Consider the following 20676-nt stretch of genomic DNA (forward strand, 5'->3'; position numbering starts at 1 on the left):
CTTTTGGGTATCAAAGTAACTTATTTACTCTCTTTCTCTCTCTCTCACCTGCTTCCTCCTGCTCTGGATTCCCCTCGCCCGTCCGCTCATGGAAACCTCATATTATTAATGCTTTTTGAGAGGGTGATTTTAGATGCATATCATATTTTTACTGAGTTAAGTATTGTATGTAATTAGTTTTGCTACAATAAGTGTATGGGACATTGGAAAAAATGTTGAATTTCCCCATGGGGATGAATAAAGTATCTATCTATCTATCTATCTATCTACATCGACGGCAGCACCAGAACTTGTTTTTGTCTTAGCAGCTTCTCATGGTGTCTCAGAATACTTTGCTTAGTGAGCTAAGCATAGTTCCTGCTCTGGGAAGTTTGCACGCTACAAGATCCCACCACTGGAAATGCGCTGAAAACTGGAGAGCAGATGTGCGGTGTGTGGACTGGGCTGCCAGGGAGTGATGGTGGAAGCAGATGCATTCAAGAGGCTTTTACGGGAATCCTGAGCAGGCAAATTTAGTTACTTTAATCAGGATCGGATTTATTTTCACTGACATATTACGTGAAAGTTGTTTGGTGGCAGCAGTACAGTGAAAAGGCATAAAAAAATCTACAAATTACAAAAAATAAACAGTGCAAAATAAAGGAACAACAAGGCAGCAATCATGAACTCTGCAGAAATCTGGCGATGAAGGAGAAAAAGCTGTTCGTGAATCATTCAGTGTGCGCCTTTGGGCTCCTGTACCTCCTCCCTGACAGAGTCTTAGAAAAGTACATCGCAGAAGCAGGCCCTTCGGCCCATTCAGTCCGTGCCGAGCCATTTAAACTGCGCACTCGCATCGACCTGAACCCGGACCACAGCCCTCCATACCCCTACCATCCATGTACCCATCCAAACCGCATAAACTTTTAAATCGTGCTCGCATGCCCCACTTCTGCTGGCAGTTCGTTCCACACTCTCATGACCCTCTGAGCAAAGGAGTTTCCCCTCATGTTCCCTTTAAACTTTTCACCTTCACCCTTTACCTATGAACTCTGGTTATACTGTAGTCCTATCCGAGAAGGCATGACCCCAATGGCGAGGGTCTCAATGATGGTTCCCTACTGAGGCACCGCTTCTTGAAGATGTCTTTGTTGCTGGGGAGGATTGTTTGCGTAATGGGGGCAGGATAGATAAGCTGTAAAGCCCGCCTATAACAATAAAACGGGAGAACAAATTTAGAACAATGCAGCAGGTATAGTTTTGGGTTGGAGATGGCCTCTAGTAGCATAAGGAAAACTTTATCTCTTGATACGTTTCTTGTTGTAGATTCTGGATATTTACAACATTCTCTTGCTTTTGGATCCGCATTATTGTTCGCGGTGATGGGTGTGTTTTGCGTTCCTATGGTTTCCGTAAACTATTCAAGCGCAACAACGGGGATCCATCCGAGCGACAGGCTGGACTTCGCAGAGTGAGCCCCTGAACACTAGTTTCAACTGATTCCGTATTACTATTCATTTCGTACATCTTGTCGAATATTTACTTACTATTGTTTGAAGTGTTGAGGTGCTAGCACCAAGGAATCAATCTGACTCCTTTACCCGCAGCCTCGGGATAGGATGCCAAAAGGAAGGAATTGCAACCCGTGCACGCTTAGCGAAGGTCAATGGGTAAGATAATGAATAGAAACACAATACGTTGATAATTTAGTATTTAATAATTTCATTAAACAGTGGGCGAAAAAGAAGTAATGACCCAGTTTACAGTATTTAAATTCGCCTAAATTGATTTAGTATTTATAACGAATTGCGCATTTAGATGGAGAGGTAACGTAAAAATGTTTACTCCTCATGTATATGAAGGATGTGAGTAATAAAGTCAATTCAATTCAATTTCCAAGAAGCAAAACGTTCATCCATAATTTGTTTTTGAAAACTCTACATAAAAGTGGCAAAATCCAAAACAACATGATAAATGTTGTTCTTAACTGTATGTTATATGTAAGTACCTCTTGTAATAGAATAGTTTGATTAAACATTTTGAGCCAGTATAAATTTCATTACCAGCACACTTTTAGCAAAAGTCAACTTTAAGTGTTTCAGTAACTGATGTTTTCTATTATAAGCATTTCAATTAAGGAGCAGAGTCACAATTTAAGCCTTTTAAGTGAATAAATAATCAGAATCAGGTTTAATATCACTGGCATATGTAGTGAAATGTGTTGTAATGTGACAGCAGTATTTTGCAATATACAATTAAACATCTGTAGATTACAGTAAGTATATAGTTTTAATAAGTCAAATAAGCAATGGAGAAAGGGGGGGGAAAGCAGCAGGGCAGTGTTCATTGGTTCAATGTCCATAAATTCACAAACCGGATGGCAGAGAGGAAGAAGCTGTTGCTGAATTGTTGAGTGAGTGTGTTCGGGCTCCTGTACCCCCTCCCTGATGGTAGCAATGAGAAGAGGGCATGTCCTGGGTGATGGGGATCCTTAATGATAGATGCTGCCCATCATATTTAGCAGACTGGAGTAAATCTAGCTGAAACATTAATACATATAAATTAAACAATTCACCCAAGTTTTTATTCAGAAAAATTGGTTTTCATTTAAATACTGATGATGAAGGGTCCTGATTTCTGATCATAGGAACACAAGACATAGGAGCAGAAGTGGGCCATTTGGCCCATCGAGTCTGCTCCACCATTTGATTATGCCTGATCCATTTCCCTCTCAACCCCATTCTCCTGCCTTCCCCCTGTAACCTTTCACACCCTGATTTATCAAGAATCTATCAAACTTCACTTTAGATATACCCGAAGACCTGGCCTTCACCACTGCCTGTGGCAATGAATTCCACAGATTCATCATCATAAAGAAATTCCTCCTTATCTCCATTCTACATGCATGTACCTCTATTTTGAGACTGTGCCCTCTGGTCTAGATGCCCCCCACTATAGGAAAATCCTCTCCTCATCCACTTTATCTAGGCCTTTCAACAGCTGATAGGTTTCAATGAAATACCTCCCCCCATTCTTCTGAATTCCAGCAAGTACAGGCAGAGCCATCAAACGCTCTGCATTTGATAAACCTTTCATTCCAGATAAGGGACAATGAAGGATTTTGGCCTGAAACATGGACTGTTTATTCCTTTCCATAGACACAGCCTGACCTGCTGTGTTCCTCCAGCATTTTGTGTGTGTTGCTCTTCATTTAAATAAACTTCTTTTTCACATTCATCATACAAGAGATCACCAAGACATGTCCGCCACAATAGATTTGCAACATCATCTGGTTATTCACATTCTTTATGCCATGTATTGACATTCACAAACTTGTTTTTAAGATCACAGAAAAGTCCTGATGCAGGATAAATTGATATTGTCTGAGCTTGATTCAGTTTTCTCTCCTTGGATATAATACTGTGGTTTCATCTGGCTGATGCCTGTGAGTGGAATGCAGGAAAAGACATTTCTAAGAACTGTAAGAAAATTAATGATCAATAACTGTCACACTTCACAGAAAGGGGATTCTGCAGATGCTGGAAATCTTGATCAATACACCCAAAATTCTTGAGGGACTCAACAGCCCAGGCAGTATCAATGGAGGGAAATAAACAGTCAATGTTTTGGGCCGTGAACCTTCCTCTGGGCTCAAAAGGAAGGGGGGAAGAAGCCGGACTAAAAAGGAGGGGAAGAAGTACAAGCTAGCAGGTGAAAGGTGATATCAGGTAAGGGGAAGGTGAGTGGGTGGGGGAGAGAGGGTGAGGTGAGAAGTTGGGAGGTGATATGTGGAAGAGGTAAAAGACTGAAGAGGAAGGATAGGAGAGTGCAGTGGAATAAAGAGCCTGAGGGAGGTGACTGGAAAAGAAGGGATGAGAGGGCCATAGAAACAAAAAGGGCATGAGGGCAAACAGAGGGGAGAGATAACTGGAAGCTGGAAGAATCGATGTTAATGCCATCAGGTTGGAAAACCGTAAGTTAGAAAAATCATTTGTCCACTCCTTTGCCCACTTGCCCCTGCCCACAGATCTCCCTCTTGGCACTTATTCCTGCAACCATGATAAGTGCCACACCTGCCCGTTCAGTTCCTCCCTCACCACCGTTCAGGCCCCTAAACAGTCCTTCGCCTGTGGGTCTGACAGGGTCTACTCAGTCCACTGTTCCAGGTATGGATGCTGCCATGTCAGTGAGACCAAAGGCAAATTGGGGACTGCTTCAAGCAACTTTGCTCTGTCAGTTGCAAAATGTAGGATCTCCTGTTGACCACCTACTTCAATTAAACCTCCCATTCCCACACAAGTATGTCTGTCCATGGCCTCCATACCTTCACAATGAGGCCAATTACCTTTTGGAGAAGTAACACCTTATATTCCACCTGGGTAGTCTCCAACTTGATGACAAGAACATTGATTTCTCTAATCTCTGGTCATCGCTGCTTTCTGTTCCCTCCCACCCTTTTATTTTTTGTTTCTCCCCCAATCTGCTGGCCATCTCATCCTTTTCACTTCTTCTCCCCATCACCTTCCTCCAATTCACATCCTCCTTCCCTTTAATGCACTGTCTCTTCTATCAGATCCCTTCCTCTTTAACCCTTCACCTCCCAGCTTCACTCTTCATCACTCCTCCCCCTCCCACCTCTTCACCAAGTCCCACCACCTGCCAGTTTGTTTTCCTCCCCCCCCCCATCTTCTCATTCTGCTTTTTGTTCCCTTCCCTTCCAGTCCTGACGAAGGGTCTCAGCCTGAAATGCTGACTGTTTACTTCCCTCCATTGATGCTGCCTGACTTGCTGAGTCCCTCCAGCATTTTGTGTGTGTTGCTTAACTGTTTACATTTGACGTGTTTAATTGCCTTATACAGAGCAAGATATGGGGTATTGAGTTTATAAACCAAAGCACTTCAGAAATGCAAAATATGTAAGGCTGTACCCAGGAGACAGCCAACTTACTTGCCTTCAGCTTCAACTCATGAAGACCATAAGGTTTCGGAGCAGAATTTGGCCATTTGGCCCATTGAGTCTGCTCTGCCATTTCATCATGGCTGATCCATTTTCCCTCTCAGCCCCAGTCTCCTGCCTTGAATTTCTGCCTTAAATATGAAACACCAAGGACAACACAGAATTAGTTTTTGCCAATAGCTTATCAGAAATTTGTGTTCAAACATGGATGATTTATTTCTGGATTCTAAGGCATCTTTTGTTTCATTTGGTGGGAACCCCCATTGGATAGTTTTACGTGACATTGCCATCTCTTTTGAGATTAATTCAAAATCTATACAATAATCCAAGAGGAGGAATCAAACTGGGGAACTGCAAATAAAATAGGAAATGAAGACCTGTATTTATAAAGCCAGATGGTGGAGTGGAGATACGTCTCTACCAGAGGAAGTGTAAGGTGCTCCTTCCCTCCGCTAGCCTGCAGGTCACCCTTTGGCAAGGTGTAGCACCTGCTTAGCTCCCTGATCAGTGTCTCATAAAGTCATGGGGGCAGATGGTGGATAGTCATATGAACAGCTGGTGTTTATCAAAAGTCCTGGTTCAAAGTTCAAAGTAAAAAGTTCAAAGGTTCCACATGGTAGGCTTATTCAGAAAGTCAGAAGGCATGGAATCCAGGGAAGTTTGGCCAGGTGGATTCAGAATTGGCTTGCCTGCAGAAGGCAGAGGGTTGTGGTGGAGGGAGTACATTCGGATTGGAGGGTTGTGACTAGTGGTGTCCCACAAGGATGTGTTCTGGGACCTCTACTTTTTGTGATTTTTATTAACGACCTGGATTTCAGGGTAGAAGGGTGGGTTGGCAAGTTTGCAGACAACACAAAGGTTGGTGGTGTTGTAGATAGTGTAGAGGATTGTCGAAGACTGCAGAGAGACATTGATAGGATGCAGAAGTGGGCTGAGCAGTGGCAGATGGAGTTCAACCCGGAGAAGTGTGAGGTGGTACACTTTGGAAGGACAAACTCCAAGGCAGAGTACAAAGTAAATGGCAGGATACTTGGTAGTGTGGAGGAGCAGAGGGATCTGGGGGTACATGTCCACAGATCCCTGAAAGTTGCCTCACAGGTAGATAGGGTAGTTAAGAAAGTTTATGGGGTGTTAGCTTTCATAAGTCGAGGGATAGAGTTTAAGAGACGCGATGTAATGATGCAGCTCTATAAAACTCTAGTTAGGCTACACTTGGAGTATTGTGTTCAGTTCTGGTCACCTCACTATAGGAAGGATGTGGAAGCATTGGAAAGGGTACAGAGGAGATTTACCAGGATACTGCCTGGTTTAGAGAGTATGGATCATGATCAGAGATTAAGGGAGCTAGGGCTCTACTCTTTGGAGAGAAGGAGGATGAGAGGAGACATGATAGAGGTGTACAAGATACTAAGAGGAATAGACAGAGTGGACAGCCAGCGCCTCTTCCCCAGGGCACCACTGCTCAGTACAAGAGGACATGGCTTTAAGTTAAGGGGAGGGAAGTTCAAGGGGGATATTAGAGGAAGGTTTTTTACTCAGAGAATGGTTGGTGCGTGGAATGTACTGCCTGGGTCAGTGGTGGAGGCAGACAGACTAATGAAGTTTAAGAGACTACTAGACAGGTATATGGAGGAATTTAAGGTGGGGGGTTATATGTGAGGCAGGGTTTGAGGGTCAGCACAACATTGTGGGCCAAAGGGCCTGTAATGTGCTGTACTATTCTATGTTCTTAAAATTTATTATCAGAGTACATTCATGTCACAACATGCAACCGTGAAATTCTTTTTCCTGTGGGCATACTTAACAAATCTATAGAACAGTAACTGAAAACAGGATCCATGAACAACAAACTGTGCAATAAATAACAAGTATGAAATAATAAGTTAAAGAGTCCTTAAAGTGAGACTGTCAATTGTGGGAACACCAGAAATAGAATGAGTGTAGTTATCCCCTTTTGTTCAAGAGCCTGATGGTTGAGGGGTAGAAACTGTTCTTGAGCATGGTGGTTCAGAGCTCATGAAGGGCCTCAGCCTGAAATATCAATTGTTTCCTATTTTCCATAGATGCTGCCTGACCTGCTGAGTTCCTCCAGCATTTTGTGTGTGTTGTCCAAGATTACAGTAGGATCTCGATAAAGCGGGCCAGTGGGACTAAAAATGACATATGGAGCTTAATTCAGAGAAATGTGAGGTGTTGCATTTTGATACAGCAAACCAGCGGTAGGATTCAGTCCTGTCCTGTTCTTTCAGTTTCCCCATCCAGATGTGCAAGAATCTCCATTCAATACCGTTTCTAAATCCACTAAAGGTGAATGCATCACAACACATGAAAGTAATTTTTCTCCAAGCAAGTTAAATGATAGTTTACCATTATTGTTCAAAGCGCGTGAGAAGGTAAGGAGGTAAGCTTGCTAATGAATATGAAGGTCATAGCATTAGAAACTTTTCCATTGGAATTATATAATTAATTTACATTCCAGAACTAGCTTTTTTTTTGCAAATCTGTTTGTGCTAGCTGTTCAAAAGAGACCATTTTAGATGACATTTGCCCAGTTATTGTTGGTTCTGCCAAAAACTAATGCATTGCCACATAATATAAAGGGGAAAGTATTCCAATTTTGTTAATTGGGCTTTGAATTTAAACTTGATGATTAAATCAAATATTTACAATTCACAATATTTCCAATTTAATTATGGTCCAATCCAATAAATGTGCTAGTTCTTGACACCCCTGCTGTTTTTGGTGGCATAACAGCTGGTGTGTCAAAACGGAGAATATTTCTTTTCCTTTCAAGATAGGATAAATGTGTTCAAAAATTTGGCTTTGATGATCAATATTAATGTCAAATTTCATGTTTTCTGTTGCATGGTTAATATACCTAAATGGTTTATTTGGCAAATTGTGACAATGGGATGTACATACTCAAAATGGATCTCTATTTCCAGAAACAAAGCAAAAGTTGCTTTACAGAATACTGAAGTACTTAACAAGAATTACATTGTGTTTTTACTACTTTATGTTCTTCTTTCAGTGAAATTCTGCATGAATAAGTACTGATATATCAGCTGTACAAGAATGATGATGTTTAGTCAATAACTTAGAAGTTTCCCACACTTATATCCACCTAATTGATTAAGCCTACTAGTGTGTCAGGGCCTAGGTAGGGCAATGAACTGTTTTACATTTGACCTAGATCTTTGCATTTTAAAGCTGCATATCAGGGCATTTCCTTAAGTTATCTTGTAATAATGCTATCATCAGCAGAAGTTAGTTTTGAAAAACAAATCTCAAGTAGACTTAAACTTATGGATATTATGCTAAATCAGACAGCAGGAAGTTCTTTCACCATTAGTTATATATGAAAAATAATGCAGGATTCTATCCAATACTTCTCATCTTTTCAAATGCACAATTTATTGATTGATGTCCCATTTATTTATGCTTTAAAATTTAGTTTTCCTCACCTCATTATTGAGAACATTTTTGCTATACCAAAAATAACACATTGATTAGCCACTTCCATGCAGTGTATCATCCCATCAGTTTGCAACTGTGTATAGAAACAAAAGTTACCCCCTAGCTGCATATGAAGATAATTATGCAGATGATTAAAATTTTGTTCAAATATCTTAAAAGGAGCAAATAGACGCAGAAAGGTCTAATGTTAGATTTCCAGAGCAAAGAACTTTGCCGTTGGTGAGACAATTAAAATAACACTTGCTCAAGACTTCAGAATCAGAGGAGTGAAGATCTCTGAGGTTTATAATGCTGGAGGAAATTACATCGATGAAATCGACAGGTTACTTAACCAGGAGATGAACATAGGGTAATGCATGCAGCAGAAGTCAATGGGTGAATAGAATTAGTAATTAGTCAAGACATAGACTGCTTTATTTTAGATGACTATATTTCTGGAAGGTAGAATATGGAAGACCATTAGACCTAGGAGCAGAATTAGGCCATTTGGCCGATCAATTCTGCTCCACCATTCCATCATGGCTGTTGATGCCCTGGTTATTCAAGAACATAAGAAGTATAAGAACATATATATATATAAGAATATATATTCAAGAACATAAGAACATAAGAAGTATAACATAGCAAAGATGAGCGGGAAACCGGAGGACTGGGAAGCTTTTAAAGAGCAACAGAAGATAACAAAAAAGGCAATACGCCAAGAAAAAATGAGGTACAAAAGTAAACTAGCTAAGAATATAAAGGAGGATAGTAAAAGCTTCTTTAGGTATGTGAATAGCAAAAAAATAGTTAAGACCAAAATTGGGCCATTGAAGACAGAAATGGGTGAATTTATTATGGGGAACAAGGAAATAGCAGATGAGTTGAACAGGTACTTTGGATCTGTCTACACTAGGGAAGACACGAACAATCTCCCAGATGTAATAGTGGCCAAAGGAAATAGGGTAAAGGATGAACTGAAGGAAATTTATATTAGGCAAGAAATGGTGTTGGATAGACTGTTGAGTCTGAAGGCTAATAAGTCCCCGGGACCTGATGGTCTGCATCCCAGGGTACTTAAAGAGGTGGCTCTTGAAATCGTGGATGCATTGGTAATCATTTTCCAATGTTCTATAGATTCAGGAACAGTTCCTGCTGATTAGAGGGTGGCTAATGTTGTCCCACTTTTCAAGAAAGGAGGGAGAGAGAAAACAGGGAATTATAGACCGGTTAGCCTGACGTCAATGGTGGGAAAGATGCTGGAGTCATTTATAAAAGAGGAAATTATGACACATTTGGATAGCAGTAGAAGGATCAGTCCGAGTCAGCATGGATTTATGAAGGGAAAATCATGCTTGACTAATCTTCTGGAGTTTTTTGAGGAGGTAACTATGAAAATGGACAAGGGAGAGCCAGTGGATGTAGTGTACCTGGACTTCCAGAAAGCTTTTGATAAAGTCCCACATAGGAGATTAGTGGGCAAAATTAGGGCACATGGTACTGGGGGCAGAGTACTGACATGGATTGAAAATTGGCTGGCTGACAGGAAACAAAGAGTAGTGATTAACGGGTCCCTTTCAGAATGGCAGGAAATGACCAGTGGGGTACCGCAAGGTTCGGTGCTGGGACTGCAGCTGTTTACAATATACATTAATGATTTAGGTGAAGGGATTAAAAGTAACATTAGCAAATTTGCTGATGACACAAAGCTGGGTGGCAGTGTGAAATGTCAGGAGGATGTTATGAGAATGCAGGGTGACTTGAACAGGTTGGGTGAGTGGGCAAATGTATGGCAGATGCAGTTTAATGTGGATAAATGTGAGGTTATCCACTTTGGTGGCAAGAACAGGAAGGCAGATTACTATCTAAATGAAGTCATGTTAGGAAAAGGTGAAGTACAACGAGATCTAGGTGTTCTTGTACATCAGTCAATGAAAGCAAGCATGCAGGTACAGCAGGCAGTGAAGAAAGCTAATGGCATGCTGGCCTTTATAACAAGAGGAATTGAGTATAGGAGTAAAGAGGTCCTTCTGCAGCTGTACAGGGCCCTGGTGAGACTACACCTGGAGTATTGTGTTCAGCTTTGGTCTCCAAATTTGAGGAAGGACATTCTTGCTATTGAGGGAGTGCAGCGTAGGTTCACAAGGTTAATTCCCGGAATGGCGGGACTGTCATATGTTGAAAGATTGGAGCAACTGGGCTTGTATACACTGGAATTTAGAAGGATGGGAGGGGATCCGATTGAAACATATAAGATTATTAAGGGATTGGACACACTGGAGGCAGGAAGCATGTTCCCGCTGATGGGTGAGTCCAGAACTAGAGGCCACAGTTTAAGAATAAGGGGTAGGCCATTTAGAACAGAGATGCAGAAAAACTTTTTCACCCAGAGAGTGGTGGATATGTGGAATGTTCTGCCCCAGAAGGCAGTGGAGGCCAAGTCTCTGGATGCATTCAAGAGAGAGTTAGATAGAGCTCTTATAGATAGCGGGGTCAAGGGATATGGGGAGAGGTCAGGAATGGGTTACTGATTGTGTATGATCAGCCATGATCACAGTGAATGGCGGTGCTGGCTAGAAGGGCTAAATGGCCTACTCCTGCACCTACTGTCTATTGTCTATTGCCTAATGTATCAACCTTCAGGAGTATGTCTATTCTACAGGTAGCAGAAATGTAGATGAAGTTATCAGCAGCAGAGGAAGTGATGTTACATAGGTGAAAACAAATCATGTAATGATGTTTTGAATTTGAGAAGAAAATGTAAAATCTGAAAATGCACAGTAGGTCAAGCAGCATCTGTGGAGAGAAAAATAGAATAAAAATTACATATTTAGTTCATGAGAACTAAAATGAACTGTTAACCTTGTTTCTCTTCCTACAGATGTTGCCTGCCTTAATGAACATCTCCATTAGGGAAATGTTCAGGCCCGCAGCATCCACTGTCTCTTGATTACTCATTAAGTTGTTCTCGCTTCAGGATCAAGAATGATGCCAAGTCTGTGAGCAGCTTGCTACAAGCTGAAGATAGCTGCCAGAACAAGGAATAGTATTGGTTAAGGAACAAAGTTTCTGTCAGTATATGTTATATATTTAGTGTGCCAGTACAAATTTCAACTTCATTACTGAGTCATAAGCTTAAAATTAGAATAAGGCTATCTTCCTTTTCTTCTTTTAGTTTTCAAGTGAAAACTGTTAGATTGGCAAAGTTTAAAGACTACCAACATCAAACAAGATGAGCTAGTTTCATATTTCAAGCTATGAAAACAATAGCTTCTCAAAGATTAGCAATGGCTTTAGTAGAGATTAAATTGGCATTTAAATTTGATGGTGGTTATTCTTAAAATTCAGAAACAGGATAGACTTTCAGTGTTGTTAAATTTTAGCTGTGGAAAAAGTGAACACATAATCTAGATTTATAACTTTCTCTAAGGTTTCAAGGCATCCTAAATTATTTACAACTTATGAAAACTGCAATGTTTGCCTGTTGGCAAATACAGCACTCACCTTCCCCACAGCAATATCAGATATATGAAGTCATTTTTATAGTTTTTTGTAGTTTTATAGTTTTTTTAATTCTTTCTGCTATTTGAGTGGTGTCATTGGATCTTGATTGTTCACCTGAAGAGTGGTTATGACCTCAGTTTAGCAATGCATTTAAAGATATTAAGTGCAGTGATTAAACTATGACTCACTAAAGTCCAGGAAATGGTTTGAACCCATAACCTTCATTGTGAATAAAACTGTATTTTTCTCATCACATTTGATTGATGTAAATGTTTTCCATTACTGAAACATTTTATATTTTGTCAGAATCTATTGCAGGGGAAATTTCCATTTTCAGCTCATGACAATAAATACAGTTTGAGGCACACAGGCGAGCATCTTACCTTTGTAAGTACTGGACTTTAATTTGTTGACTCCTGACAAACCATTCCATTTAAGAAACATTATTCATGGAATGCAATATTATTACCAATATTGATGAGGCAATGTAATTACCTTCAACATGTGAAACCTAATTTGGAGTATTGTGTGCAGTTTTGGTCACCTACCTACAGGAAAGATGTACAGTAAATAAAGTTGAAAGAGTACAGAGACAAATTACAAGGATGTTGCCAGGTCTGGAGGACCTGACTGGAAAGATTGAATAGGTTAGGACTTTATTCCTTGGAATGTAGGAGATTGAGTGGAGATTTGATAGAGGTATGCAAAATTATGAAAGATATACATAGGGTAAATGCAAGTAGATGTTTTCCACTGAGGTTGAATGGGACTGCCTCTAGAGATCATGGGTTAAGAATAAAAGGGGAAAAGTTCAAGGGGAACATGAGGGGAAACTTCTTCGCTCAGAGAGCCATGAGAGTGTGGAACAAGCTGCCAGCACAAGAGGTGCATGTAAGCTTGATTATAATGTTTAAGAGAAGTTTGGATAGGTAGGGGCATGGAAGGTTATGGTCTGGCAGAAGATCAATAGGAGTAGACAGTTTAAATGGTTCAGCACAGGCAAAAGGGCCTGTTTCTGTGCTGAGTTTTTCTCTGACTTGATGTACAAAGGAATTATTAAATTGAACCTTGTATGAAATTTCAAAATTTGTTTATGTTTAAAGGCAAATGCTGATCTCTAATTGCTAATCTTATGAAATTCTAGGGCACTTACCACCCCCCATCCCCGCAATGATTAATGACTCTGTCCTCCCTGATAATTTTATTGCTTTTGCAGAGAACAGTGAAAATGGAGATAATAATGGAAATGAAGTTGCCAAATTTGCCTCAAACTAGTTCTGAAATTATCAGGGACTTTATTTTTATATTAAGCTTGTTAAAACCAATTAAGACTTGTTTAAAGCAAAATTAACTCCATTACCATTGCCTTTGATTCATCTGTAGAAATCAGCATCAGTCCCTCCTCATCTCATTGCCATCTAAAGCTGTTTGAATACCTTTCTCTTCAATTGTGTTTTTGCCTCTCATAAGGAGAGAGATACAGCATGGAAACAAGCTCCTCATCCGACCAAGTACCGATCACCCATTTTCATTATCCTACATCAGTCCTATGTTCTTTTCTTCCAGTCTTTTTAACATTCTATCCCACTTCCATATGACTCACTTGGACAAAAAGAGGCAAGTTACAATGACCAGTGAAGCTACCAACCCACAAACCTTCAGGATGTAGGAGAAAACCAGAGCACTCAGAGGAAACCCAAGTGGCCACAGGAGAACATGAAAACTTTACACAGACAGATCACAATGTCAGGATTGAACCTGAGCTTCAGGTTCTGTGAGTATCTCTAGTACAGCATCTCTGTACTTCTCTGAACTATTATGTTCCATTCCTAGAGAGAGACTTGGCTGCACTAGCTCTGTCATTTCCTCTCTGAAGCTGTCTGATCTTTTGAACTAGAAAAATCAATATCAAGTTTCCACACTGACACTCAATCTACTGTCCAGTGCACTGACTGTAGCTACCTAGAGCAGAAATCCTGAGACAGGGAGTGGTCATGATGTACACACTTAACCACCCTTGACTTTATGAGGATTTTCATCAGAGCATAAAAGGAAATTTCCAGCTGAACAGTGAGTTGTGATTTTGGGATTCTACATTCATGCATACATTTATAGGGATTCCAAACGTGCTGACATGAAGAAATGCTGGCAATTCAGCATTTGTGTTGCCTCCTACCCTAAGCATTAATCAAAGAAGACCTGCTTATCACTCCCCCCACCCCGGGAACCCTCCTCCTTCCCTTTCTCTGATGGATCTCTCTCCTCTCCTATCAGATTCCTTTCTCTCCAACCCACCTGGCTTCACGTAACACTTTCTAGTTATCCTCCTTCCCCTCCACCTACCTTTTTATTCTGCCATCTTCCCCCTTCCTTCTAGTCCTGAAGAAGGGTCTTGGCTCGAAATGCCGAATTGTTTATTTATTTTTCCAGAGATGCTGCTTGAGTTGTTGAGTTCTTCCAGTATTTTGTATGTGTTCCTTTGGATTTCCAGTACCTGCAGACTTTCTTGTGTTTAATCAAAGGAGATGATCTGAATTGCTGACTCCAATTTGAGGATTATCATTTTAAACTCTACTTGTGCAGAAATGTTATTGCTTTCAGTTTCACAGAGTAATGGCAGAGGATACTAATAAACACAAAGGGTTTCTGCAGATGTTGGAAATCCAGAGCAACACGCACACAAAATGCTGGAGGAACTCAGCAGGTCAGGCAGCATCTAGGGAAATGAATAAACAGTCGACATTTCAGGCTGGGACCCTTCATCAAGACTGGAAAGGAAGGGGGAAGAAGCCAGAATAAGAAGGTGGGGAGGGAGGGAGGGGAAGGAGTACAAGCTGGAAGGTGATAGGTGAAGCCAGGAGAGAGGGGAAGGGGGGGCAGGTGGTGTAAGAATTGATAGGTAATGAAAATAGGAAGTGATCAGTAACAAGGACTGGAGAAGAAGGGATCTGATAGGAGATGCCCAACATAGATTGGGGGGCAGCTTTGTTGAGCACCTTTGCTCCATCTGCGAAAGACAAGATTTCCTGGTGGCCAACCTTTTAAATTCCAATCACCATTTCCATTCTGACATGTCGGTCCGTGGCCTCTTCTACAGTCATGATGAGGCCACTCTCAGGTTGGAGGAGCAACACTTCATTCTATCTGGGTAGCCTCCAACCTGATGGCATGAGAATCAATTTCTCGAACTTCCAGTTATTTTTACCCCCTCCCCTTCCCTCTGTAATTCGATTCTGGCTCCCCTCTTATCTCTTCTCCTCATCCACCCATCACCTCCCCCTGGTGCCCCTCCTTACCTTTCTCCCAAGGTCAACTCTCCTCTCCTATCAGTTTCCTTCTTCTTCAGCCCTTTACCTTTTCTACCTATCACCTCCCAGCTTCTCACTTCATCCCCCCACATCTCCCAGCCACCTGGCTTCACCTATCACCTTCTGGTTTCTACTCCTTTCCCTTCCCCACCTTCTTTTTCTGGCACCTTCCCCCTTCCCTTCCGGCCCTGATGAAGGGTTCTGGCCTGAAACGAGGATTGTTTATTCATTTCTATAGACGCTGCCTGCTCTGTTGAGTTCCTCCAGCATGTTGTGTGTGTGTTGCAGAGAATACTAATAGTTTGGTGTTGTTATTATTACAAAATCTCAAGCTGCTGATTTTAGTCCATGCCACAATTTTGATCCCAAACTACTGTGATTATTCATCTTCTGAGCAAAAAAAACTAAATGAGAATATTCAGATAGATAATTCTGGACAACACAGCCACAGAGACAACCAGGTTGTCATAGAGGAGGACTTTAACTGCCCCAGTACTGATTGGAACTTCTGTAATGCAAGAAGCATAGGTGGGCAGGATTTCTTTAGTGTGTCTGGAAACAGTATGCAGAGAGTTCGTCTAGAGGAGAGAACGTACTGAACCTAGTTTTGGGAAATGAGCCAGGGCAAATGACAGACCTAATAAAGGGCGAATATTTTGAGAATAGTGACACAACTCTTTATGCTTTAACAGTGTTATGAGCTGGTTATAATTGCATCTTGTGGGACGGTACCAAATTGGAGAGGGCAAACTAAGACAGGAGCTAAGTGACATTGTTTTGGATCGGTTGCTGTTTGCGTCTGACGTGTGGGAGTTATTTAAAGACCACTGATCAGGATCAGCATGTTCCAGTAACGAGCGGGGATAAAATGGTAAGGATGGCTGCAGATGTCCTAAATTTAGTCAGGAAGAAAAATAATGCATACATAAGGTTTAGGAAGCTAAAATGAGACTGGGCCCTTGTGGAATATAAAGATAGCAGGAAAGTACTCAAGCCAGTGATCAGGAAGATCAAGAGAAGCCACGAATATCAAGGATAATCCCAAGGCATGTTATATTAAGAAAAGGAGGATAACTAAGAAGAGGGTAGTTCCACTCAAGGATAAAAGAGGGGATTTGATCTTGGTGTCAGAGTGAGTGGTTGTTCCACTCAGTGAGAACTATGCATTGGTATTTACTGAAGAGAAGAAATTGGAGGAGAGTGAAACCAGTGGGACGTGCTAATTTGCTGGGATATTTTGAGATTGAGGAGGAGGTGGGGCTGGGTCTTCTGAAAAAAAGCATTAAGGTGCATAATTCCCCAGGGTCTGATAGCGTGTATCCCTGAATATTGAAAGTAGCAAACAAAGAGATTGCTGGGGCTTTACCAAGAACCTTTGTGTGCTCACTAGCAACAGACACAGTCCCAGAGGACTGAACAGTAACAAAAGTTGTGCCTTTGTTCTAAAAGGGGAAAAGGGACAATCCAGGCAATTATAGTTTAGTGAGCCTCATGTAAATGGTAAGAAAGCCAGACAGGAGACTGAGGGATAGGATTTATACTATGGTCTTTTAGTATGTAAAGTGCACTAAATATGTGTTTGCAATTGATCTTTGTAAGGTATTAAAATAAATAAAATAAATAAATAAAATAAATAAAATAAATAAATTTCAGTCCATCAATGTAATGTTTTCTCCCATAAAATGATATACCGTAATCACATCCTCCATGTCCAGCATTGCCTTCTTTCAATAGCAGTGGAACAGCACCATTTTAATCTTTCTAAATATTTAAATATTTCATGTTATTGCTAAATGTTTAAAAATTTCCCATTGTTTCTGCTTGTCTACACTTCATAAGAATGAAAATTTTGCTATAATGTTGACCTCCCAAGGTGATGATTTGCTTCTTGTACCTAGTGAGTACTTATTCATTTAAGAGCATAAGACTGTAAGATACAGGAGCAGAATTAGGCCATCTGGCTCGTTGCATCTGCTCCATCATTTCATCATGGGTGATCCAATTTTCCTCTCAGCTCCGATCTCAGCCTTCTCCCCATATCCCTTCATGCCCTGACCGGTCAAGAATCTATCAACTTCTGCCTTAAATATACATTAAGACTTGGCCTCCACAGCTGTCTGCGACAAAGAATTCCACAGATTCACCACTCTATAACACTATTTAAAACACTAATGGCTTTATGTGAGAACGCATCTTTCCTCAATTGGTTTTGTTCATTTGAACATGTTTCTTTGGTAGCAAATAACACCATAATGTTAATGAAAATAGTGCAAAGACCTCTGTGCTATTATATTAAAAATCATATACCCCATTTGATAGCAGATATTATTTCAGCATTCTACACATGTGAATGGGGTAGAGCTTCAGCTGTGATTCAAACCTATCAGAGGTTACAAACTAGAAAGTCTTTGACTAGAATCAAATTGTAGCACAGGTAGCATTGTGGCTAGCACAACACTTTACATTACTAGTGACCCAGGGTTCAATTCCCACTGCTGCCTGTAAGGAATTTGAACGTTCTCTGCACAGCCATATGGGTTTCCTGCAGGTGTTCCGGGTTCCTCCCACAGTCCAAAGATGTACTGGTTGGTAGGTTAATTAGTCATTGTAAATTGTCTTGTGACTAGGCTAGGATTAAATCGGGGGACTTCTGGGTGGTGTGGCTCAAAGGGCCAGAAGGGCCTGTTACATGCTACATCTCAATAAGTAAATAATAAAAATAAATTTTCTTCTGTGAGGGACTCCAAAAGTAGTGCATAAACCATTGTGGTGCACTATTTAAAGATTACAGCAGTTTTTGTGCATGGTAAACTGTAAAGCTCTTATAGGTAGCGGGGTCAAGGGATAAGGGGAGAGGGCAGGAATGGGGTACTGATTGTGTATGATCAGCCATGATCACAGTGAATGGCAGTGCTGGCTAGAAGGGCCGAATGGCCGACTCCTGCACCTACTGTCTATTGTCTATTGTAAATATTATGGAACTTAATGGACCTGGTCCTGATGAAGGGTTTTGGCCCAAAACATTCATTATTTATTCATTTTCATAGTGTTTACCCGACCTGCTGAGGTCCTCCAGCATTTTGTGTATGTTGCTTTTTATTTCAAAAGATGGCTTCAGAATTCCTAAATGTAAATGTTGATTAACTTGATTCACCATAGTAAAATAAAAGATAATGGTTGACCAGATACGAGGAAGGTAGATCCATTGTGCTTCATCTGGCCATTATTGAGTGTATAGACTCATGCATTGCAGACAAGGTGAAATTCAGGTGGCTTCTGGCCTTTTCTGATGGTCTGTACGTGATGAAATAGTGGTCTGCCTGATGGTCAGTCTGGGCTTAGTCTGTGATGAAATAATGGTCTGTCTGAGGAAATAGTGGATTTATTTTTATCTGATTAAATTGCTCTCTGCTTTTGACTTCTGTGTTATATTTTCATTCATAGGGACTAGGGCTGAAAAAGGTCTCTACAACAAAGCAGACTGCCCATACCGTTGAGTTTTGGGATCCTGGGAAAGCTTCTGCAATGAATAGTGGATCTGGTATTACCATATATCAGGCATCTTACAAGGGAAACCAGGATACAGAACGTCCTAACTACAGGCGTTATCCCAAAATTCCGAGCGAGAGTTCACATAGGGCATGGTCTCAGAATCCTACTGATATAATGTGGTTTGGGAAAAATAATTCTTTATACAGAATTCCGCTGGAGATTTTAGGGATCACTCAACGTCCTCTCCTTTCTTCTGATAAGAAGTTCTATCGCACAAGAATCCTCCCAAAATAACTGCTTGAAGATCTCTGTTGGTACTTATTTGACTTTTGGATATTGCTACTGTTGGAAACAACTTTTAAAAAATAATACTTTTAATAAGATTTGTACTTTTTAACAAACTCATGTATCTTTCTCACTCACTGGCAGAAAGCAGTATAGCGGTTAAACTAATAGCTTATTTCTTACCTCATTTTTCACTGGTTAAGTATTAGCACATTACCCACATGATGTAATTATTTTAATTATGTAGCCTATTCACTAATTCAGTTCCATCTAAGGAATTTATCTTAGCTATAAAAGTGATAGATCTTTCAGAAGTGCTATCTATATTCACCTCTCAGCATTGTTTCTGAGCTCTTTATTTAGTTTGCTTAGTATTTGTATCTTTGTTTGTACTTTCAAATAAACTGAACTATTGTAATTAACTCTGTTTGTCATTCCTGACTCCTGGAAGAACCCTAAGCATCAGAAGTTAAACAGAGATCCAACACTGCATTAACAGGAAATACATATAAATGCACCGCCAAAATACATACAGGTGAAATTATGCACTCTCTGTTGTCACACCAATACAGATTTGCATTCACTTCCCAATCTCTCTTCCGTATATATATATATAATGCAAGCTTCATTATGTTTCATCACATTCGAGAGAGAAAAAGATACGCAATTTTCTCTCTGCTTTGCTGTTGTAGCAGTAGCTACAGCAAGAGTGACTGACTGTATATACATTAATGGGGCCAGGACATGACTTGCAAATCTGGAAACTGACCTAAAGTATAATATCCCAACATGCTATAATAGAACCAAGGGCTCTTTCGTAACAAGTCACGGGGACAAAATATTAGGTAGGTGAGAGGAACAAAAAAACTGTTGCTGAACTTTAAGTTTGTCTTTTCTTCTATGACTCTGTCTGGTTTTTGATTGACTACAGTGTTATAATATGCACAATATGGCAATAGCATAGGCCTTGTATAATAGTCCTAAGAAGACTTTAGGTATAGTAACTACTCCATATTTCCTACCTGTGTTATCCTCAAGCTATCCAAATAATCCAGAGACTACAATTGGAACTCCCACAGTATATCTCAAGGAATTGTTTGTTAGTACATGACATTTCACGTCAATATGCATGTAGCTAATTTCAGTGAAGGGATACAGGTGGAGAAGCTTTAAAGCATGCAGTTACAGACTAGAACTGCAACTCTATTGTAAATATTGAATTTCATTGAAATTGATTTCTCATCAGAAACACTACTGAAGTGAAAAGTATAATGTATTTCAACCACCTGGAATATTACTCAGGAGTATGATTTTGTAACATTGAAGATTCTGTAATTGAAGAGATTTGATAGAGGTATACAAAATTTTGAGGGGCATAGATAGGGTAAATGTAAGCGGGCTTTTCCCATTGAGGTAGGCTGGGACTACAACCAGAGGTCATGGGTTAAGGGTGAAAGGTGGGAAGCTTAAGAGGAATATGAGGGGAAATTTCTTTACTCAGAGGGTGGCAAGAGTGTGGAATGAGCTGCCAGCACAAATGGTCCACACAAGCTCAATTTCAACTTTTAAGAGAAATTTGGATAGGTATGTAGATGGTAGGGATATGGAGGGCTATGATCATGGTGCTGGTCATTGGGAGTAGGCAGTTTAAATGGCTTTTGGCATGGACTAGATGGGCCAAATGGCCCGTTTCTGC

General features: G+C 40.5%; 1 protein-coding gene across 1 annotated transcript; it reads left to right on the forward strand.

Moving 5' to 3' along the window:
• Positions 1-1099: 1099 nt before the first annotated feature.
• On the forward strand, positions 1100-19360 carry LOC140715100 (testis-expressed protein 36-like). Its single transcript, XM_073026834.1, has 5 exons — positions 1100-1231; positions 1587-1649; positions 7185-7328; positions 12202-12282; positions 18648-19360. The coding sequence occupies exons 1-5, from the start codon at positions 1223-1225 to the stop codon at positions 18987-18989; spliced, it is 639 nt and encodes a 212-aa protein (XP_072882935.1). The 5' UTR covers positions 1100-1222; the 3' UTR covers positions 18990-19360.
• Positions 19361-20676: the final 1316 nt, after the last annotated feature.

Source organism: Hemitrygon akajei, chromosome 23, assembly GCF_048418815.1.
Source record: "Hemitrygon akajei chromosome 23, sHemAka1.3, whole genome shotgun sequence".
NCBI lineage: Eukaryota > Metazoa > Chordata > Chondrichthyes > Myliobatiformes > Dasyatidae > Hemitrygon > Hemitrygon akajei.